Source organism: Gossypium arboreum, chromosome 6 (genome assembly GCF_025698485.1).
Source record: "Gossypium arboreum isolate Shixiya-1 chromosome 6, ASM2569848v2, whole genome shotgun sequence".
Taxonomy (NCBI): domain Eukaryota; kingdom Viridiplantae; phylum Streptophyta; class Magnoliopsida; order Malvales; family Malvaceae; genus Gossypium; species Gossypium arboreum.
Genome location: NC_069075.1, coordinates 142,910,823 through 142,933,353, shown reverse-complemented (window position 1 = coordinate 142,933,353; position 22,531 = coordinate 142,910,823). Strand labels below are relative to the sequence as shown.

The following is a 22,531-nucleotide window of genomic DNA, read 5'->3' as shown; positions in this document are numbered from 1 at the left end:
ACTCTCAACATTTACACATTGTGTAATTTGGTCTCTTTTTTTTATAGATTTACTCTCTTTTTGTGACATTAAAGATTTGGTTTTAAGAAAATGAGAAAAGATGAAAATTATTATCTTGAATTTTGGGTGTTTCTATTTTTGTATATTTTCAATCAAATTTAGTTGATAGATTTATTTTATTTATTTTAGTTTTTTAGGTGAAGGGATCACAAAAAAATACCAAATTACACAATGTGTAAACATTAAAGGTTAATTTTTTAGAATCAATACTAAATTAATACAATATATAAATATTAAGGGTTAATATTATTATTATGCCAAATTTGAAAAGCTGACACGTCATCTTTCCCTTAGCCATTTAAAATTAGTGACCAAAAAAGAAACTTTTGAATAATTGGATAATTATTTTGTAACTTTTCAGAGTTGAATAACAAAAAAAAAAACTTACAAGTATTTGAGTGAATACAAGTGTAATTAAACCTAATTAAATAAAAAAAGATTCTTTTTTTACCTAAGTCCATTTTTCGAACTTGATATTATCATCCATACGTTTTCAAATATTGCACGAAGCTTTGAATTTTGACAAATAACCCCAACTATAAACACATCTATTTTAAGCCTTAAATATTAGAAAAATAGGAAACATTTTAGGATGTTAAATTTTTGTCAAATGCTATTAGAAATTATTATTTTAACTAAATTATATAGAAAAGAAAAAAAAGGTTTGATTAGGCATGGGAAAAGCCTGTTTAGTGAAGCGGCTTATGGTGTACGATTGGGGGACAAAAGCCGCCGTCCGTACCTTTTTTCTTAATAATTCATATTAATATTAATATAATATACTTAATTAGTTTTAAATCCAATAATTAGGGGCCGCTAATTTCACGCGGTTTCCACGTGATTGTTTGATAATATTAATAATTAAATATTTTCTAGTTACTTAGGCATTATTATTTTATTTTATTTTATTGATTTATTTATTTTAAATTCGGCATCAGACTTTAAAGAGTCTAATTATATTATTAAATTATTGAAATTATATCAATAAGGTCATTCCGTTACAAAATTATTAGTTTAACCATTAAATGAGATGTCAAATCTTATGTGATATAATTTTAAATGAAAAGTTTAAAGAAAAATAAATATTGTAAAAATTTTGATTTTAGATTTTTGAAGGCTTTTTACAAAAGTTTTACCGCTCACTCTCTCTTTTATCAATTTTACTTTATGCTTTTAAAAGTTATGGGATAACGTCTTCTTTTCTTCAAAATTTTATATTAAATTATATCACGTAAGATTTGATATATTATGATTTAATAATTAAATTAACGATTTTAATAATTGAAGGACCGATTAATATAACATCAATAATTTAATAATATAATTAAAACATTTTAAAATTTAAAGATTAATTTAAAATGTGTGACATAGTTTAGATTTTGTACCGAAATTATCCTAAAGGGAAAATGTTTTTTAAACAAAAATTAAAATTACATCATAATTATAGATTATTATTATTAAATACATTGATAATGTAGTTAAAATGAAACTCTACAAGTTATCTGTACTTTATTTATCAAATTTTTAATAGGTAATTATTTCATCCACTAGAAATACAATTTTTTACTTCACAAGCGGAATTAAGAAACAGTCACATATTCTTAATTTTTTTAATTATTATTTTTAGTTTTAATACACCCTAAATAGGATATGTATTATCCTTATAACCCTACTCACGGTGTCTAAAAAATTTATTTATAGTGTACTAAATAATTTTCCATTTAAATTTAAACTATAAAACAAACAAAATAGAATATATCTAGCTAACCCTTTAAAAAAATAATTATAAGTACTGAAATGAATGATTAACTAACCAAAATAAATCTAGAAGAGAATTGGGGCCGAGCCAAAATGGAAATCTACTATTTAGCCCCTTCAAATTTTATGAAGTTATAAATTAATATGATGATAAAATCTGTACTTTGACTCTTTCAAAATTTACTATTCATCTCTACCTTTAAAATAATTTTTGGCTTTACTTTTGAAAAGAATTTGTACACTTATATAAGATTAATAACTCGAACCTAAAATTTAATTTTAAAATTTTTGAAAGATTTTAATTTTATATTGAAATTTATAAGCCATATATAGTAAGATATGAGAGTGAGAAGCGTAATGAGTATATATGGAAGAGATTATATCAATAAATTCCATTGACATCTTATAAAATACACGTATGAAATGAAAATGAAATTCAATGTGGATGTAGAAGTAATGAGAATTAATAATTTTAGTTAGCAACAAAATTGTCTTTGGTTGCTTTTTCACAAGTTGTTTACTTATATGATAAAGAAAGAGTGTATTAATAATAGGTTGAACAATTATCACACGTATTTGTTTTTCCCTAAAGTAATGTGAATTAATGATATTGAAAGCAATCTTTCAATAACTGGATTTTGAATTGTTTAGATTATTGATTTAATAATAATTGATTTTTAGTCTGTTTTTGTAGCACGTTTTTTAGTATTGTTTATGCATGTAATCTTTATTTTGCAATTGATTTTAGGGATGATTTTGTTGTCATCCTCTTTAGTTTGGCGAATGCTCGATACTTTTGTCGATTTTTGCTCGCCGCTTTGGACCACCTAGGGCTGGTTTTTGTACCGTATGTATTAAGTGTTTGCAATCACTTCAGAAATGTCGTGCTTGAGTTTTGACATAGGCTGTTGCAACTTGTCATAATGTTCTATTGATGCTGAGTTTAAAGCTTTTGTTATGTTGATGAAGCTTGTCATTCACTGTCTAGGACGACGATTGTTGTTATTTTTCCTTTGAGTTGTATGGTTTCATTCATTCAATGAATTAATGAATTTACCTTTTAAAATAAAAAAATATATATTTGCCAAATAGTTTTATTTATCTTATGCTCGAATGGAATATTGTTAGAAGTAATGAAATACTAATATCAAGTATTGTACGAATGGTAAGGCACATTACGATTTTAAAGAAAATGCAAGTCAAAATCTTAAAAATAATATTATTAAAAGAATAATCACAAATCTTAAATATGAATTATAAAATAATTATAAAAATATAAAATTTATGAGATATTAAAAGAATTAATTTATAAATTTAAATTCGTGTCTAGGTTGACTGAATGTGAACCTAGAAATAATATTTTATTAAATTTACGGCGTGTCATGTGACATGAAAATAATAACATGAAGAATAACGAAAATTCAAATATTATTCCATTGTGCTATGCATGTATTCCTTAATAAAAATAATTAAAATATGAAAAATAATTTTGTGAAAAGACTTGAATTCTAAATTTACATTATTAATTCAAAGATTTAGAAGCAAAATTCATTGTGAAAAATGTGATTTCCAAATAATGATTTACATGAAGAAATTTTTGGAATAATTAAGAATAAAGAGATTGACCAAAGAAAACAAATTCCCTCTGGAGACAGGGTGGAGAAAATAAAAATAGTCACCAAAATGATTTATTGTTTTTGGGATAAATTAACATTTATCCCCTGGACTTCTTAATGTTTTCCGCTTTGCTCCTTAACTTTTTTTTTTTTTTTGTTAACATTAGTCTCAAAACGTGGTAACTTTTTTTTTCTCAATTTGGTATTTAAACTTAGATTTTGTTAAGGTGTAATGGCATGGCATTCCTTGCTCCACACCATCCCCTGAATTCTTTTAAAAATTTTATAATTTATTTATAATTTTTAAGGTAAACTATACCCGAGGTTACTAAATTATTAATAAATATACGTTTTGATCACTCAACTTTAAAATGTTATAAAATGGTCACAGAACTACTAAAATGTTATTGGGCTGTTAAAACCGTTGTTGTATGGCCTTCTCTATTCTCACCTCTCGCACCAATCGAAAGCTCTCATTCCCATTCCCTTCTACAATTTAGTTTTTTTTTTATGAAACAACTTTAAACATCAAAATCTACAAATCAAAATCCAAATAATTTTCTTCTCCAACATTGACAATTAGATTGACTTGGATCTAACGTATTAGGTATATTCTTCTACTCTGTATCGATCATTGAATCATTATTTGAAGCTTGCTAGCTAGATTTAAAAAAAAAAAAACTTAACAGCCTAGTGACTCAAATAGAAACTTTTAAATAGTTTAGTGATCATTTTGTAATTTTTGAGGGTAAATAATAAAACTTACTAATAATTTAGTGACTTTAAGGCGTAATTTATCTTTTTCAATAAAGATATATATATTTAATGATTTTTTTTAATTTAATAAAAGTAATATGTTGAAATATATTGTAATAATTAAATGATTCATAATCTATGTGTATGAGTATCAATTAAAAAATAGTATAAAGAAAAAAATCAAATCTTAATTACAGGAAAAGTCAGAAAAGTACATGCGGGTTTTCCGGTAAAAGGACGAATAATTTATGCGTGCCACGTGGATAAACCTGAACCATAAGATGAAAGTTCAATAGGGGAGATTCAAACCTTTATTTGATTAGATTCATTGCAACTGGAAGAGAAACTGTAGAGAACTGCCCACTGGAACAGATTCATGTTCTTACATGTTTATCATGGTCTAATTTCTTTTTTAGTCCCTCTTAAGTCTTAAATTTCAGATATAATTCTTCTTTAATTTAAGTTTTTCAATTTTTATAACAATATTGATCTAGTTCTAGCTTGTTCGAAATTCGATTCTCACATTATAAAAAATAAAAAAATTAATTCAATTGAGTAATAATATTAAACATTGCCGTTAAATTTTGACCCAAAATTAACAATTCAATTATTTATATGTAAAAATTAACAAAAATTAATAGTTTCTGTTAACAATTAGACTAACTTTTAAATTTTTAGTAAAAGTAAATTTTAATAAATTAACGTAAAAGATTTAACTTCTTAACTTTCGTACCGTGGAGGGATAATAAAATTAATAATTAGATCTAATATTATTAGTAGCTCCAAATTTATAAGGCGATTAACTACCGCTTTAAAACGGTAACATGGATTCTTTTCGTAGTTAGTTTTTTTTTCTTACACAATTTTTATTATTATCTATAATTCTTCCAAACTCTTAAATCAGATGATAATACGCACATAAACACATTCAAACCCACATCTTCTTTTTTATTGTAACAACAACAACTAACTTATTTCTTGCAATAACAACAGTATCAATTGAACTAAGGCTTAATCGACAATGTTGATAATGTTATTAAAGCTAGATTTTGCTACACCCATGATGTGAGTGAAATAAAATATTATATGTTAAAAATATTTTCATTTAAAATTTATTTAATAATAAATATAGGTGAAGTGGTAACAAATTTGTATTTTAATACTATTAAACACATGTTCAATTTTAGGATTTGTAATTTTAATTCTTTTATTTGAAAATGATATAAATGTATGAAAAAGACAAAATGTCATCATAATAATATTAAGGGTAAATTACACTTAAGGTCACTGAACTATTAGTAAGTTTACGTTTTGATCACTCAACTTCAAAAAGTTACAAAAATAGTTATTGAACTATTTGAAAGTTTTCATTTAAGTTACTGAGATGTTAAAATCATTGTTGTATGGCCTTATCTATTTGCACCACATGTACCAATTGAAAGCTCTCCTTTCACTTCTTTTCTACAATTTGATTTTTTTTTTCATGAAACAACTTTGAATATCATGAATCTGAGAATCAAAATCCAAACAATTTTCTTCTCCAATTTCCAACACTGACCATTTGATCGACTTAGATCTAAGGTATGTTATTCTATTCGTTGATGGGTACTGATCCACCGGTCAGATTGACAAATTGTCGTTTGCAACTTGCTAGCTTGACTTTTTTTTTTTAAAAAAATTAATAGTCTAGTGATTTAAATAAAAATTTTGGAATAGTTTAGTGACTTAAATAAAAATTTTTGAATAATTTAATGACCATTTTATAATTTTTAAAGTTAAATGACCAAAACTTAAAATTTTTTAATATTAATTAAAATGATTAAATATAGTATAAATAGATTAAGAGATTAAAATCAAAATTATATATATATTTGGTTATAATTTAGGAAGAGAGAGAGAGAGGGAGCTGGTTTTTGTCATAAATGAGGTAAGGGTGTAGCAGAGGGCGGAGGGCAGTTCTCATGGCGGCGTTGCAGTGGCTTAAATTCCGTGCCATTATTGGTGGGTAAATTGAAGTGATAGAGAAAGCCAAAAAAAAAAAAACCTTCCTTGTTTTTCTTTATTTTATTTCTACCCGAAAAGAAAAATCATATTTTTAACCTCAAAAAAACATCCTAGAAGAACAAAAAAAAAAACAGGTCCTTTGTACTTAAAATTCAACTAATTCAGAGTTTTCAGACAGAACCAGAAACAAAACAAAGAAAGATCAGGTCAAAACCCAAACCCCAACAGTTGTTGTTTAAATCCCCCCATAAAAACCCACTAGTTGATCTTGGGTGGGTTTGAAAGGGGTATTTGATAGTGTGTTTTGCTATGGATTTTGGGTCCAAATTGATAGATTTTGTATCCAACAAATGGCTGGTTTCTTCTATTTAACTGGAAACAAACAAGAAGATAAAGAAGAAAGCTTACATTTATATAGAAACGAAGAGATCTACAACAGTAACAACAAAGGGTTCGAGATATGGCCGCAGTACTATTATCAGCAACCGCAGCAAGCAAACGTGGTGAGCAGCACCTACCCGTTTGGGACGGGTCCTAGTCGAAGAACTATCGGTGGTGGGTTTAATTTATCCGATGAATCATCATCTTCAAGGTTAAGACAAGGAGGAATAAATTGTCAAGATTGTGGTAACCAAGCTAAGAAAGATTGTCTACATTTAAGGTGTAGAACTTGTTGTAAAAGCCGAGGGTTTCAGTGTCAAACACATGTTAAAAGTACTTGGGTTCCTGCTGCTAAAAGACGTGAACGACAACAACAACTTGCAACTTTACAACAACAAGAAGAACAACATCAGTTTCGTGGTGAGATCCCTAAAAGACAGAAAGAGAATCAAGGTGGTGTTGTTGTAACAGATGTTCCTTCACTTGCTTGTACTCGTTTATCACCCACCACCACAACCACCACTTCAGGTAAAAAAGAAACCTTGAGAATGGTCTAAAAATGGTGATATTTTTGTAGACAAAAGCTCACCATCCCCACCTGTTTTTTTTATTTTTAAATTCCATTATTTCAGCCACTATTTGATGGTAAAACTGACTAAGAATTTCCATAATATTCGGGTTCCTGTTTTATTTATTTATTTATTAAGGTCTGCTTTTTCTTTATATATATATTAGGGTTGGAACTGGGGCAATTCCCACCGGAAGTGAGCTCACAAGCAGTGTTCCGGTGCGTGAAAGTAAGTGCTATGGACGATGTTGATGAAGAATTCGCTTATCAAACGGCGGTGAACATTGCCGGACATGTGTTTAAAGGTATACTCTATGACCAAGGACCTGAATCTCGTTACACCGGTGGCGGCAGTGGCAGCAGAGAAAACTCTGAACAACAACAGCAACTTAATCTCATGGCCGATACGACGACGACAGCCATGGCTACTTCAAGTAATATAGGCACGAACATGCTCGATCCTTCGGTCTACCCAGCTCCGATCAATGCTTTTATTGCCGGTACGCAATTCTTCCCACATCCAAGGTCTTGATTTTAACGAGCATTTGTCTCTCCGAAATATGTTATCATCTACCAAAACTTAGAAAGCTCATAATTTAAATGAAAATAGAATCCATATGATAACATGGGATGTTTTTTTTTTTTTCAATTTAAATCCAGATTTTCAATGACTTTACATAAATATATATATATTATGTTTTTTTGATTTGAGTGTACTTAGTGCAACATGTGAATGTGTTTGCTTTCTTGAATCTGTTTGGTTGCAAAGAAAATGGGACGAGAAAAGAAATATTAGGTTTTAGGCATAGGATTATACATTGCATTAAATATATATTTTTTGAGAATGTATATGTATTTATGCATATATATTCACAAATATTTAGCATTTATATATATAAGCTACTTGAATAGGACGTGCATGGGTGTGACCCTCCATTGCAAATTATATATATGCATGTGATTTATGTTTATATTTAGTTTGAGACTAATGATAGTAGGCTAAGGTACGCAAGGTGTTAAATGGACATCTATAGAGATGCTTCTGTTTTGCTAGCCTTCTAGATTTATCCGATACTAGCTTTGCTCCTCGTTTAGAATCTGACCTGATTTAATTTCTGATTTAGTAGATGTCTAATGTGATTAGTAGATACAATAGAGTTTCAAATAAAAAATAAAATATATATGTAAAGATTTATATTTGATGCACTAATAATTTACAATTCTATAGATTATCAGTGAGCTAGATGATGAGTCATTATTTAAAAAAATTAAATTAATTTTATTTTCAATGTTATTATTTGATTTACTAATGGTGTGTATAATTATAAATTGTTAGAATATCAAATATTAATCTATATAATTAAAAAGTGTTGAAGGTAGTGGTCATATACATTACATGTCTAGGAAGAAAATTTAAGTTCAAACTCGAAGAATAATCCGAGAAAAAGTAATCTTCTTAAACTATAAAATAAACATAAATGTTTGTTATTTCTAGGAGGGATTATGGAAGGGTCAGAACATGATGGTTCTTTATGATCATGAAATGAATAATAGCTAGCATTGTCCTCAGTATTGATGCTTAAATCTAGTAATAATAATAATAATAATAATAATTGGATCGTAGGAAAACAAGAAAAAAATGTAATAAAAGATTCGTGGAGTTTTATAGAAGAAGATAAGAAAATATTATTGAGGAATTAATGCATTTACAGCCTACTTGACCTAGAAGCATCATCTCCTTGTGCATTTTTCTCAAAAAAGAATAAAAAAAGGGTCACATTGCTAAAGATAATAGGGAATGATTATAAATATTGAAATTTGTTAAATATTACATTTTTAGTGAACATATGAATTAATTGAATTAAACACATATGAAGTTCATTAGCAATAGTTAATTGATTTTAATTAAATAGTCAATTTATTTTTTTGTATTAGTATTGAGTCTATTGTTAATCGTCTAAGGGAGGTTCCTGAGAGAATCATTCCCAATTTGTCCACCAATTGGTACATAGTGAGCAGCTCGAGCAATGCGTTGATAATCAATAGGTTTGAGACTGGGATCTCCATGCCCAAACCTTCAACGCTAATCCTTTTCTCAAGATTACGTATCCATTTTACCAATTTCCCTTACCTACACTGTTTCATCTACCAATTCCTTACATGACAAGAAAAAGAAAATAAAAAAAAAAGCCTAAAAATTTAACTCCCAAGTAATTGGGAAAACCATGTTAACTAGAATAAGTACAATGTTTTGTATAATAATAATTATTATTATTTATGTATGATTATTGTATCAATTTCACATACCATTAGTAAATAATAACACAACACATTATTATTGGGTACAATAACAAATAATGGAGGACTTATAAATAAATAATAATTTTATTTAAGTATAATTAAATATTAATTGTAATTATTATAATTTTATTTGATTTAGAGTTTACGGTTTAGAATTTAAGCTTTATATCAAATTTCGGTTTCATATTTATATTTAAATAAAGTTATTAATATTTATTTCTAAGTGATCGATGTACTATTTTTTATTTCATGAGTAATGAAATATCATCTTACTATCTACGAATGATGCATAAGATGTATATATTGACGAACGGTGCATTAAATATTTACCGAATAATAATATTTGATAGTAAAATCAAAATAAAAAGGTTGGTTTTGCTTGACAATTGTGGATGTTGAATCATTTCCATTAGCATCAATGCTAGGATTGCAATTTACTTTACTAGATCTGTTTGTCATTAAGCTAAAATTTGGCCAAAAAATTGACAAATTTTTTTACCTAGTTTGCTGTAATTTTCACCACCTAATTACTTTTTTTTTTGAACTTATAAATGATTATTTCAATGGAAGAATTTAAAATAGTATTAGGCGTGGGTAATTACTCTCTTATTTTCATAGTGCTCCTTGTTGTAATTAGGTCATTATTGAAAACTTTGCTTGCTAGGTTACTACAAGAAATTATTATAATGAAAAAATAATTAAGCTAAATTAAATTGTTTCTTATTATCAAAACATAATTTACTAAGATTTATTTCTCCATTATTTTTGTTTTTTCCTTGGAAAAAATTAAATATAATAAAAGTTAAAGGTGAGTATGGTTTGATTTGATCGAGTTTTTAAAATTTTCGAACTATTTATAATAATAATTGGGTTTTTTTTCATTTTCTATACAAATTTTGTGTTTTAAATTTTGGAAGCTTTATTTAATGGATTTTTGGCTTATAAATATTTTTAAAATGATTGATTTCAAGTAAATAAAATAATTAAAACTCTTATGTAGAATTTTTAAAATAATTATTATATAAAATTTTAAGATATTTTCACTATTTTGCATCATAAAAATTAAAATTAATTTAATTAATTATAAATTAATAAAAATAAAATTAACTTTCATTGGAATAACCACGATTTCTCAACTTATATTTCAAAAATCATCCAAATGCTATAGATTAGATTGATTTTCATCCCAATATAAAATCACTTTCCATACTTGATATATGCATATTGTATATATGAGTTCTATCTATATTAATTTTAATTTCATCATAAATTATAATAATTGATTCTAATTATAACAATCTACCTATAATTGGATTTATAATTTCTTTTCTCTAAAAAATATTTATAATCTCTTAAAAATAATAAACTAATGCTATATATATAAGATAATTGCATACTTCAAGTTTCAAATAATAACATAAAGAGTAAATTAATACATGATTTTGCAAACAAGTGTCGTTTTAAGATTACTATATTTAATAATATATATTTTCATCCTTGAAAAATATAAATAATTCTTTTTGGTACAAAATTATAAATAAAATGTCTATTGGATTGTATGAAATCGTGATTTTATATCATCCTATATCTTTCTAATAGGGAATAACAACCTCCTGATTTACAGTTTTTTCTCCTAAAAAATTCAAATCCAACTAAAAATCAAGAAGAAAAATCTGATTTGTCATTCCCCTATTAAAAAGAAATATGAATGATATGAAATTACAGTTTTATATAATCCTTTCTCTTTACTAAATTTAGTACAATATTATATTTTCGATAACCCAATATTATTGTTATAAAATATTGAATTAATTATCTTACTAACCTCATTTATTAGCAAAATTCAATTAAAGAGAAAGGCATTGTATGAAAAGACCTTTCAAAAGAAAAAGGAAAATTAACTTAGAGGGCGTAGTGCCCCCCACCTATCGTAACCTTAGTAACACGAAATATTAATTATTAGTTAATTTTAGATCCCAAGGCCATTTCCCTAGCTATAAAGCTGCCATACTTAATTGATTATGTAGCCTAGAATTAATTTATGATAATTTTATCAATTTAATTCATTAACAAATAAAAATAGAAAATTCGGCATATTTATAACTACTTATTATAAATCAATTAATAAAGATTTCAATTGTTCTCAATTGTAATTATTGAAGAATTTTTGACTTTTTTGGGAAAAAATTTTAAAACATCATTTGCTCTTAATTGATCGACCCCTCAATGAATTAATATTTTCTCAATTGATGGTAATATAGTTGCCCACTTTGTCCTAATATTCTGTAGGGTATGAGCTCCAACCCTACTTAGTACAAATGTTTACAATTCTTTAGTAGATAAACATGTTTTACACACGATTCATTGAGTTTTGGGGGGTCTTGTGTGTTGTGTTGTTTCTGTGTTTTGGTTTCTGTTCACAAGCTGGTCTGGCATTATTTTGTGTTGTTTGTTTTTATTTTTCTTCAATTTTGTTTGTTGTGGATTTTGATCTAGCGAAAAAAAAAAAAAATTCGTCTTGATGGGAGGTTTTTATTTTATTGAATCTATTATTTAAAGAACTTGAATTTCTCACAAAATTATCATTTAAAATTTTGTTTAAAAATAATATCGAATCATTAAAAAATTTATCAACTCCAATTAAATGATGCTTTAAAACCATATTCGAAAAAGATAAAAAAACCCTTAAAATAATAAACCCGAAACTTAAATTAAAACATACTATAAATTGATATTTTTCTAAAATATTATGAATGGATTTGAAGAGGAAATTAAATTGATATGTAGTGATTAACATTTGGTGGGATATGGAATACTTTTTTTAACATTGACCCGATAGTGAATTGACATTCACATGTGGGCTGCCGCATGCTTTCATTGCACATTGACACTTGGAATCGACTCTCATTACCCTAAATTAGATGCATCCGGAGAATATGGTACCTAATTTTTCATTGATAAGACTTCCATTGCCCCCACTAAGTCACAAAAATCAAAATATTATCTGTTCACAGAGGTTCTTAAAGTACTTATATATCAATTTCTAACTCTATGTTGATTGTATTTAAATATCTTTTTACTTTAAATTTTACTATACATAAGTTTTTCTTTTAAAAGTTGTTATACTATGTAATATTTGATTTTGATTTGAACGTGTGTTTTAATGTCTTTTAGTTGTCTTAAATTAGAGGGCAAGACCCATTAATCGATTAATTATTATCCATCAATAATTATCTAACTTATAATGAGTTTAATTTTAATATTTAATTGGTACTTAAATTTGACTTTAGTGTTTAATTTTATACTTAGACTAAATATTATTATATAGTCTAATGAATATTTGACATACGTGCTTTAGAGGAAAAAATATAAGTATTTATTTAAGGAAAAACTCAAATACTAAGTAAAATATTGAAACTAAACTAAGGTGCTTAATTAAAAAAAAACCCTTAAATATCAAACTGAAAAAGCTTAAGTACTAAAATGAATATTAGATCCAAACTCAGATGCTAAAGTGGAACAAAAGAAAATCATGTACACTCAAATACCAAATCAGAAAAGAAAATATTGTGTTTGCTATTGTCAACATGTTTTGTGATACTGGAGATATATCATCTTAGCTGAGCATATATATATATATATATATATATGTATATAGGCATATAGCTGTATAATTTGAGTAAAACGAAAAAGGCCCATTAGCTGACCAAAGCTAAACTTAGTGTTTTTGGGATACTCACTGATCCTCAATTGCCACAGTTGCTGCTATATTTTGTTATGGAAACTTCCTTAATTATTGAATCCAAAACTGCAAGAATAAAAGATGGGTTTTGGACCTTTGGTCCCTATTTATCCTTATCGTGTGATGAGGAACGGTGAAAAGAAGTGGTTGATTCCACTGACATCCTTGAAATATGATTAGATTCGATTCTTAATTTAAAGTATTTATTGAATTTTTAAAGTATAAATATTGATCAAGTATTTTCCGATTGTCTCACTGTTGGCTTAAGCTTTTACTGTTAGCTTAATTCTTACATGGAGCATGTTTAAATATATATGTACCTATCGAATGAATTGTTTGGATATGATGTGTTAAAACAGACATTGTTATCATGAGTTTTAGTAATATTGTTTAGTTTTCTAATATGTTAGATTCAAATTGTTTATATGGTAGGTGCACACATATTTTACAATATGGTTCAAGTTAGAACCAAACTAGCATTTAATGGTTAGGCTAATGGAAGGATTTGACTGATACAAAACTAATATTTTGAGAAGGGTTGAGTAAGAAAAACTGAAAAATCAAAAATCGGCCAAAACCAAGTGTTTGAACAATTTATAGAATATAAGTTAAAAAACAACAATTACTCAAATTGAATTGAATTATATTTTTATTTAATATTTATGATGTAAAAGAAAATATTTTCTATTTAAATAAAAATCACTTTAAAATTCTACATAAAAATTATTTAAAAAGAAAACTATGTAAGAGTTATTGAAATTTTTATTTATTTGAAAAATTAAATTTTTATAGAAATATTTATCAAAAGGATTTTGAAACAATAACAAATAATATCTAAAATTATAAAAACATAGTTATTTTTGTCAAAAATAAGTTTTAAAAAAAACTCTAAAACTCAAAATTAATATAGAAAACAGAGAACATAACCAAATCAAATCAAATTATCATGGACGGTTCAAAAAATCCAAAACCCGACCAAATTAAACTGAAATCACCCATAATTTTGAGGACTTAATTAGAACGTTTTTGACATTTAAGACCAATTTAGAATGGAAGTAATAATTTGGTGATGTCTAATAGAATTAACCCGAAAAAGAAAAAAGGGCAGTAGTGTCCAAACAATAGCATCTAGGGTTTCCGACAGTAGACAAAAATAGGGTGGTGAACTAAGGGTTTTGGCATATGACATATCGTCTTCGCCATTGGCATGCGAAATCTACTGCTAGTATCTTTTGGTTTATTGGCGTTGTGGCTGATTTGTGGTCCAAAAACTCAGTTTGTTTATTTTTCATGAAGAAGGCAAAATGGTTGGGATTTTCCATGCCGAAAAAAAGATGGCCAGGCCTGCTTTTCTGTTTGCATGTAAAGCTAACCACATTGCATGCACTGCAGCCTACACCCAAAGTCAAAACTGCTGAAACAATGGCGTGACCATTTTGATATTGGCATATAGGTTACGGATTGTTAGCGCGAGTCAGGTATCTTGAATTGGATTAAATATAGAATGAGGTAATTGTTCTTATATTAGGTTTGAATTTGGCAAATGTCTTTTTACATTGGGGTTTGAATTTTAGGGCTTTTAAGAAATAACTTGAAAAAAAAAAAGTTTAAGCCCCAATTTGAAAACAATTGTCAAGTTTAGAGGTTTACTTAGATAAAAAATTTTCAGACCTTAATGTAGGAATAATTGTCAAGTTGAAGGCCTAAATTGGACTAAAAGAAATTCAAACCTTAGCGTGAGAACAATTGTTTCAAAGCCTAATTTGGACAAGTAAAAAAGTTCAGGCTCTAATGTAAAAAAACTTATCAAGTTCAAGACTCAAATTGAAACTATTTGAATTTGAATCGGTAAATCTATATAACAATCTTAACTTTTTTTATTATCCACAAATGATTCTAGCATTACTATGCATATTTGAGTTTGAATCAAATACTATTATCCATCAAATATTTGAATATGTAAAAAAAATAATTTTAAAAAAATAAATTTCAAAATTATACACAAACTTTGATTCAATGTGCAATTTGATATATGAATTTTAATCTGTTGCAATTAATATATGCATAAAACTTGAATTGTGGTTTATATGTACATATGAAACTTTGATTTTTATTCAATTGTTCACATTTAAAGAAATGAACACATGCATTTATTTTTATATTGGATTAATATAATTATTTGTGTATGCGATATATCAACATAAAATGACGCTAATTCAATAATGTTTTTAGTGATTTGTAAAAAGAATCAAATCAAATTTTCATATATAAAATTGCATAAATAAAAGTTCATGTATGACATTGTACAAAATCAAATTATCCCATTTCAAAATTTCCAATCATTTTTTGGATATCCGAATTCACAAAATCTAAATTCAAATTCGCTAAACTTCATTTTTATATATACATAAAATAATGAGTTATAAGGTAAGTTCAAATTTTCGAATCCACCTCATTATTCAAATAAGTAATGTGGATTCATATAATAGATATATGGTGTATTTATATACATCTACTTGAATTTGCAATGGATAATAATTTTAAATTTCAAATACAAATATTTTCTAAATTTGTATAAAGAAAAAACAAATTGAATATTTGAACCCATAGTTCAAATTGTCGCCATACTCAAAATTTTATTCTTAGATTCATCTTTACCACCAAGCAATAGCCTAAAAGGTTTACATGATTTATATACATAAACTCAAATTTAAACTCATTTCAGATACAATTATTTTTCAGTGAAGAAGTGATTTAATATCAAAACATTAATAATATATTTATACATAAAATGTCCGATTAAATTAACAAGTTGTTCAAACCCAAATATTAATATATTCGATCAACTAACTCAATAACTCTAGTTGCTTGAACTCGAATAGATAACGAAATTCAGATTTATTTATTCACTATAATATTACCAATGAAATTAAAATATGTTTTTTTCATTAAACAAGAATTCATTTGATGAACATAATGTAATTTAAAATCTCTAAAAACATGTTTAGCAAAATAAAATTTCTTACTATGAAACATTATAAAAATTTCTCTCCCTAAGGAAATTCAATATTTTTACCAACAAAACAATATTATAGAAAAATGGACTACTAAGAAAATAATGAATAATCATTTGCTAGCCTTATAGGGCCCATATAGTTTGGGTCATTAAAAGGATTAATAAAACTCAATATCATAATGGGCAATAGATTTAGGCCTTATAGGCTTATTTTTCTAGTTATTATATTTGTAGGAGCTTTTGGACCGTTATAACTTTAAATAGATTGTTAGTCAAAATTATTTTTTACAGAGAAGTCCCCTAAATTTTGCAAATTAGTCCCTAAAGCTTAACGGTAAATTTACCATCATATTAACATGTAATTTTAGAAATTTTAAAAGGAATTAATGAAGTAAATATTCATAATTGGTAGAAGGTTTTAGCGAATAAAATTTATTGGTAATCAAGAGAGTAGATTTTAGTATTTAGAATCTTATAGAGGAGAGATGAAGTCCTCCAATACTCAATGAGGCAAGTCTTTAGCTAATTTGCTATTTGCAAATATATTTACTATTTCTCTTGGATACATCAAATTCATTTAGATACACTAAAAGAGGGACTAGTCACAACATCAGTCACTAAGCTTAGATTCATCATGATTTTTTACAAATATACATTGTACTTATTGTTGAATAAGAATTACGAGTTAAAATCTTTAGTAGTAGTGATTAATAGTAAGTTTTGGTTCTTTTCTATCTTTAATTTGTTCAAATGTTTGGGAAAATTTTATAAATTTTTATAATTTTTTTACAATTAATGCAAAAAAAAAAAAGAAAAGAAAGGAGTGGGCAAATTGACAAAAGCGGTAAAGGTTGAGGGGTTAAATTTGTGACTATACCTAATTTTTAAACAGAGTTGACAGAAAAAGTTAATAGAAGGACTGAAAAGGAGTAATTCGAAAGTAGATGAACCAGTTTTGAGCAAAAAAAGTAGAGGGACTAAATCTACACAAATCGATAAGTACAAGAACTATTTTTAGAATTTAACCTTAAATAAAATAATCATATTTTTGAAAAATAAAAAATAACATGGGTAGGAATAAACGAACTTCGGTTAGCCATTTCAAATATTAGTGGGTTTGAGCAAAATTTGAACCTCATATTTCGAACTTGACCGAACTTAGGTGACTACGTATGGTTTTAATGCCATTCATATAAACTCAACCCGACTTAGCCCATGAACTACACTTGTTGTAATTGAATTATTAATGTTTTGGGGCCAAATATACAATTTTTTTTTCATGTAAATAAAGAGTTAAAAAGGAGTTAAATTGAATAATTAAATTTCAAAGAGACTAAAAGGATTATTATACCCTTTTGCTAAGGGGGCTGCCAAGGCTTATCTGTCTCCTTTAACGATGGAAATAATTATTTTTTGTAGGAATATTAGAACCACATTTTTAACTATCTCCATCGTAACAATCATCTCTTAAGCCTAGGGGCGGAGGGAGGGGCTGGCAATAGTCTTCCCCCACCAAACCAAATTTTTTTTATATATTCTCTTTTAATTTTTAAGAAATCACAAGTTAATACCCTTAAAAAATTTATTCTTTTGTCTTTTGTCTTCAATTTCCTTGCTTCGCGGGTGCTTGAACTTATATAATTTCCAAATGTCTTCAATAGCATTGATGCCACTTGACATTATCTTTTGTTGTCCATCATATTACATTAACATCGTTAAATGTATCATGTCGTGTTTTTAACAATCGTATAAGCTAAGTTCGTTCACTGCATGTGATAAGACTAATCATGCCCTCTCGAAGTCCTAATCTAAATGGTAACCGAAAATGCCAAGAAAACATCGAGTGGGTTTTGAATACAGCATCATGCCTAGAAATTGATCCCTTTCTAGAGAGCCAATGGCCACAGCTATGTCGCCCACTGAATTCTTCTTTGTTAGACCCACGCCAACCCCAAATATGATGAGTATCTTGACAATGACCAACTAGGTATCTTCTTTGTCACCTTTGAAAAGATTCCATTACCATCTTCTCAAATAAACATATTGAACCATTGAGCTTTGGCTATGCTTGATCAACTTGATCCTTTAAATTGGACAATATTTGGCATTTGATGTGGTCCTTGGAGGGAGGGGGGGTGCCCCATTGTCCCCTTTACTTTCACACTTAGTGCAACTTAAAGAGAAAATGGTAATGGAGACTGTCACTCCCATGAACGTGGATTGCTAAAAGTGGTTGAAGTGGGAAACCAATAACCCCATTGAAAGAGATTGAAATATTAACCCAAAGTGTCAAAGATGGTTTCATTAGGAATATTGGAAGCTGTGGCACTGTCACCATATTATATATATATATATATATATTGGATCCAAAAATACCTTTATATAATAGGTATTCATCCATGCCCATTCAGACAATATCGTATTTGTGTCAATTGTTTGCTTTAACTTATAAACTTGTTTATAAGACCAATAATATTATCATGATTTATGTTTAGTGGATTAGTGTTTTGTGATGTTCCTAGATTATATAAGATGTAAATTCTCATGCAAGTGCACCATTCTCATTTTTTTTTTAAAAGTGTTTAGGTTAATTTTAGATGATTTTGATGCAAATTAAATTTTTTAGATTAAATTATTTTGAGTTCAGATCATTTTGGGTTTAAGTTACTTTTAGTTGAGATTGATGACTTTTTATTGTTAATCAAATTGGACGAATTTAAATCCAAATTAATAGAATCAAGTTTTCAAGTTTAAGGGTCTACAAACTTATATAGCTAATATGGATCTTTGAAAAACCATATCTGAAAAGCTACCTATTGAACCTAAAAATACAAACTTCATATAAATCTTATAATCATATAAATCTTATAAGAGAATCCCAGTCTTTTCTAAGGTAAATACAAGTCCTATACCTTAAAATTAGAATTATTTATGAGTTGAGTTATTCATCAAAGCTCAAAAGCTCATTTAAAATATGAGAGGGTTTGGACAAAAGTACAAGACTCGAAAAATGGACTGGAGCAAAAAAATTAGACCCGCTTAAAATATGAGTCAAGTTTAGACTTCAACATTCAAGGCTCAAGATACAATTTATATATATATATATATATATATATATATATATATATATATGAACAATCTCATTATAGGTTCTGATAGTATCTACTTTTTTTGACACAATGCCTAGAACTACCCATAACCCCTCCCCAACCCATAAATAGGAGGATAATGCGCTTCAGCGCACTCGAACTCACATACTCCTGCATTGGCAAGAATACCTATACCACCAAGTTAAGACTCAAACGATAGATACCATAGAAATATTAAAAATGTTAAACTAATCTAAATTTATAATTTTAATAAAAGAAAAGCAATCTAAAGATTAAAGATCAAATATTAAATTAAAATTAATATATATTTTTAAAAAACATGGATGAATTTAAAACGGACTTGGATTAGTCATTTACAAATATAGACAGATTAAAGCAAAATTTTAAACTTGTATTTTGAGCAAGCCGAGCTTGAGCATATATAAAATGTACTAGTATCATACATAGGCTTGATAAAAATTAAATCCGGCGTAACCCAAACTTGACTTGACGAAACATGAACTCAGCTCATAAACACCTCTACTCACACTTTGACAAGTCTATTTCCAACATATTTGATTCCTTGGGCATTGGGGGTCCAACTTCCGAAAGGAATCAAGTTTTGTTTTTCAATTTTCTCATGCCCCATAATCATGAAATCAGCTTCCATTATTGCCTAAAACAGGGGAACAAGAAGAATTGTAGATAAGACCCTTCAAAGCCATCGATAACAGCCTTGAAAGTTCCATTGATATGTATATATATCAGGGGAAGGTAGAAGCTGGCATGGTGCGTGTCAAAATTGATTCTATATATGAAGAGAGATATGTTTGTTGGATGAGAGTGATTGCTAATAAAATGGTTTCAATAATGGCAAACAATTTTGGACATTTGAGAGTGACCGATTGATATTTGTTCACTAAATCTCTAGACAATTTGTTAACGAGTGGTAGAGAATTAAAGAAACCTAAATATAGTGACTATATCGTTAAATCGATTTAATGATTATGTTGAAATCGTGTGAGTTTTGAAATCTTAAGTTCGAGTCTCATAATGTGTTAATGTGTGAGTTTTCATCAATTTTATTATGATTAATTATAGTTAATTAATTAGGATTGAATTAATTTTTCAATTTAATACATATAATGATTACTTTTATTGAAATTGATATAATTATAAAAAAATATTTTTATAATGTTAGTATATATTTATTTTTCAGAATAGTATATCTTTAGAAGTTAATTGTAACTAAAGTGATATTGACATATAGATTTTTATTCCAAAGTATGGTAGTATTAAATTAATAATCCTAACTTATCATCTCCTTTATTAAAAGAATATTACTTCCAATAGCAAGTTAGTCCATTTTGATGACTTAATGTGTAATCATCAAGGAAGATTTTTCAGTCAAAAAGAAGGGAATAGCATATCGTTAGGGTGTGTTTGATCCAATTAAAATTTAATTAAGTTATTTGACTTAATTGATTAATTAATAAAATTAATTTTTAAAATCTTTTTTTTTACCAAGTTATGAATTGGGAGGGAAAATTACATCAATAGTTTGAACCTTGATCATTGAAGTGTTAACAAGATTAACCACTATTCTCTTATGTTGTTGACAATTTCGATTATTGATCATGCATTCACTCTTGAATTGGATTTTCCAATGGCTTCAAATAGACATTGAAATGTTAACAAGATTAACCACTACTCTTTTACGTTGTTGACAATTTCAATTATTGATCATTCATTCATTCTTAGATTGGATTTTTGAATCGCTTCAAATGAAGGATATCAATGCTGAAGAGGTAAAAAGTTTCTACTCGTTACTTTCTTGCGTTCTGTGGGTGATTTGGAAGTCTAGAAATGGAGTTATCTTCAAGGAAGTGGAGCCCAACTCAATGGGTGTCATTCATCAACTGAATGAGCTTTATGACTATTTCGTGGAAGCATTTGATAATCAAGAAGCATCGAGCAGAATAATAAGCCCATCGCAAAGGCCATTGAGACAGTATTGGAATAATTGGAAGTGGTTAATAAAAGATTGGTCTAGCATATTTACTTATGTATTGCTAAAAGTTTTGATGGAATTCTTATAGAAGAGCGGCTATGTCCCAACACTTAATTGGAGAAAGATCGTTTATTTGTAAATCTTTGAGGATGGATTCCAAATTGCAAGCACCAACCTTTATTTCTAGACAACTTCAATTACCAAAGAATAACATGTTACGGAATGTAAATTTCTAAACAGAGAAAAAGGTTGAATTAATTTATTATTGAGGAGGTCGTGTGTAAGATGGAAACTCTTTCTTGCTTAAAATGCTTTCTTATTAATAGTAGAACATATCAAAATTACGTGGAGAATCAATGAAGATAAGCTACTAATGGAGAAGATGAAAGGATAAATGAAATTGTATCAAAAGTTAGAATATCCTTCTATAAATAAAAAAATTATTTGAATTAATAAAAAATTAAGGTTTTAAACTAAAATTTTATCTTATCACATGATGATGAAACAATTAAAATTCAATTAATTCATTAAATTCGATCTATTAATACTAGATTTTGTGTTTGATTAATGGTAAAAGAAATTGACACCTCAATTAATGACTATTCGATATATGATTATATTTGAACCGGTCAAGGGAACATCCCTTTCAATCATGGATCGATGCCTAATGGTAATGAATGGGAGTAGGGATTGATCTTCCTTTAATAATTACACTACATAGTATTACGTTATTTGTAAAATTACATGAACCCATCTAATCATGTTGATTGCCGTCAACAAAAGCATGTAAAACAACAAGATAGTTCATAGTTTTACCAAATATATGCCATACTTGCATGTTTCAATAAATATGATTTAAATCGTATTAGGACAAGATAAATTTTACTTTGACACAAATTTATATATCATAACTCACCGACAATAAATATGTTCATGAATTGAGTTGAATAATTTGCATGATTTAATAAATTTAGCTTAAATTCTGTTAGGACAAGATGATTTTTACCTTGAAACAGATTTATTGGACTATTTTCAGACTAGACCGGTTTATGAATATTGGATTAAAATGTCTACGTGGGCAGTTAAGTCAAGTGAAATTAAATTTAAATCTAAATATATATATATTTCGAAAGCAAGCCATGACCAAATTTGAGTCATGAAAATTTTTAATCTGAGTGTGAGTGTGGGTGGGTGGAATAACTTTATGTGCTAAAAGCGCCAAGCAAAAG

The 22,531-nt window shown here is 27.4% G+C and overlaps 1 protein-coding gene across 1 annotated transcript; it reads left to right on the top strand.

Moving 5' to 3' along the window:
- The first annotated feature begins 6,054 nt into the window (after nt 1-6,054).
- On the top strand, nt 6,055-7,825 carry LOC108456160 (protein SHI RELATED SEQUENCE 5-like). Its single transcript, XM_017754760.2, has 2 exons — nt 6,055-7,103; nt 7,311-7,825. The coding sequence occupies exons 1-2, from the start codon at nt 6,545-6,547 to the stop codon at nt 7,673-7,675; spliced, it is 924 nt and encodes a 307-aa protein (XP_017610249.1). The 5' UTR covers nt 6,055-6,544; the 3' UTR covers nt 7,676-7,825.
- The last annotated feature ends 14,706 nt before the right edge of the window (nt 7,826-22,531 follow it).

Bases quoted from the DNA above. Each gene is read 5' to 3' on its own strand.
- LOC108456160 (XM_017754760.2), top strand. From the start codon at position 6,545: ATGGCTGGTTTCTTCTATTTAACTGGAAACAAACAAGAAGATAAAGAA. The intron at 7,104-7,310 runs GTAAAAAAGAAA...TATATATATTAG, and splicing joins CACCACAACCACCACTTCAG to GGTTGGAACTGGGGCAATTC.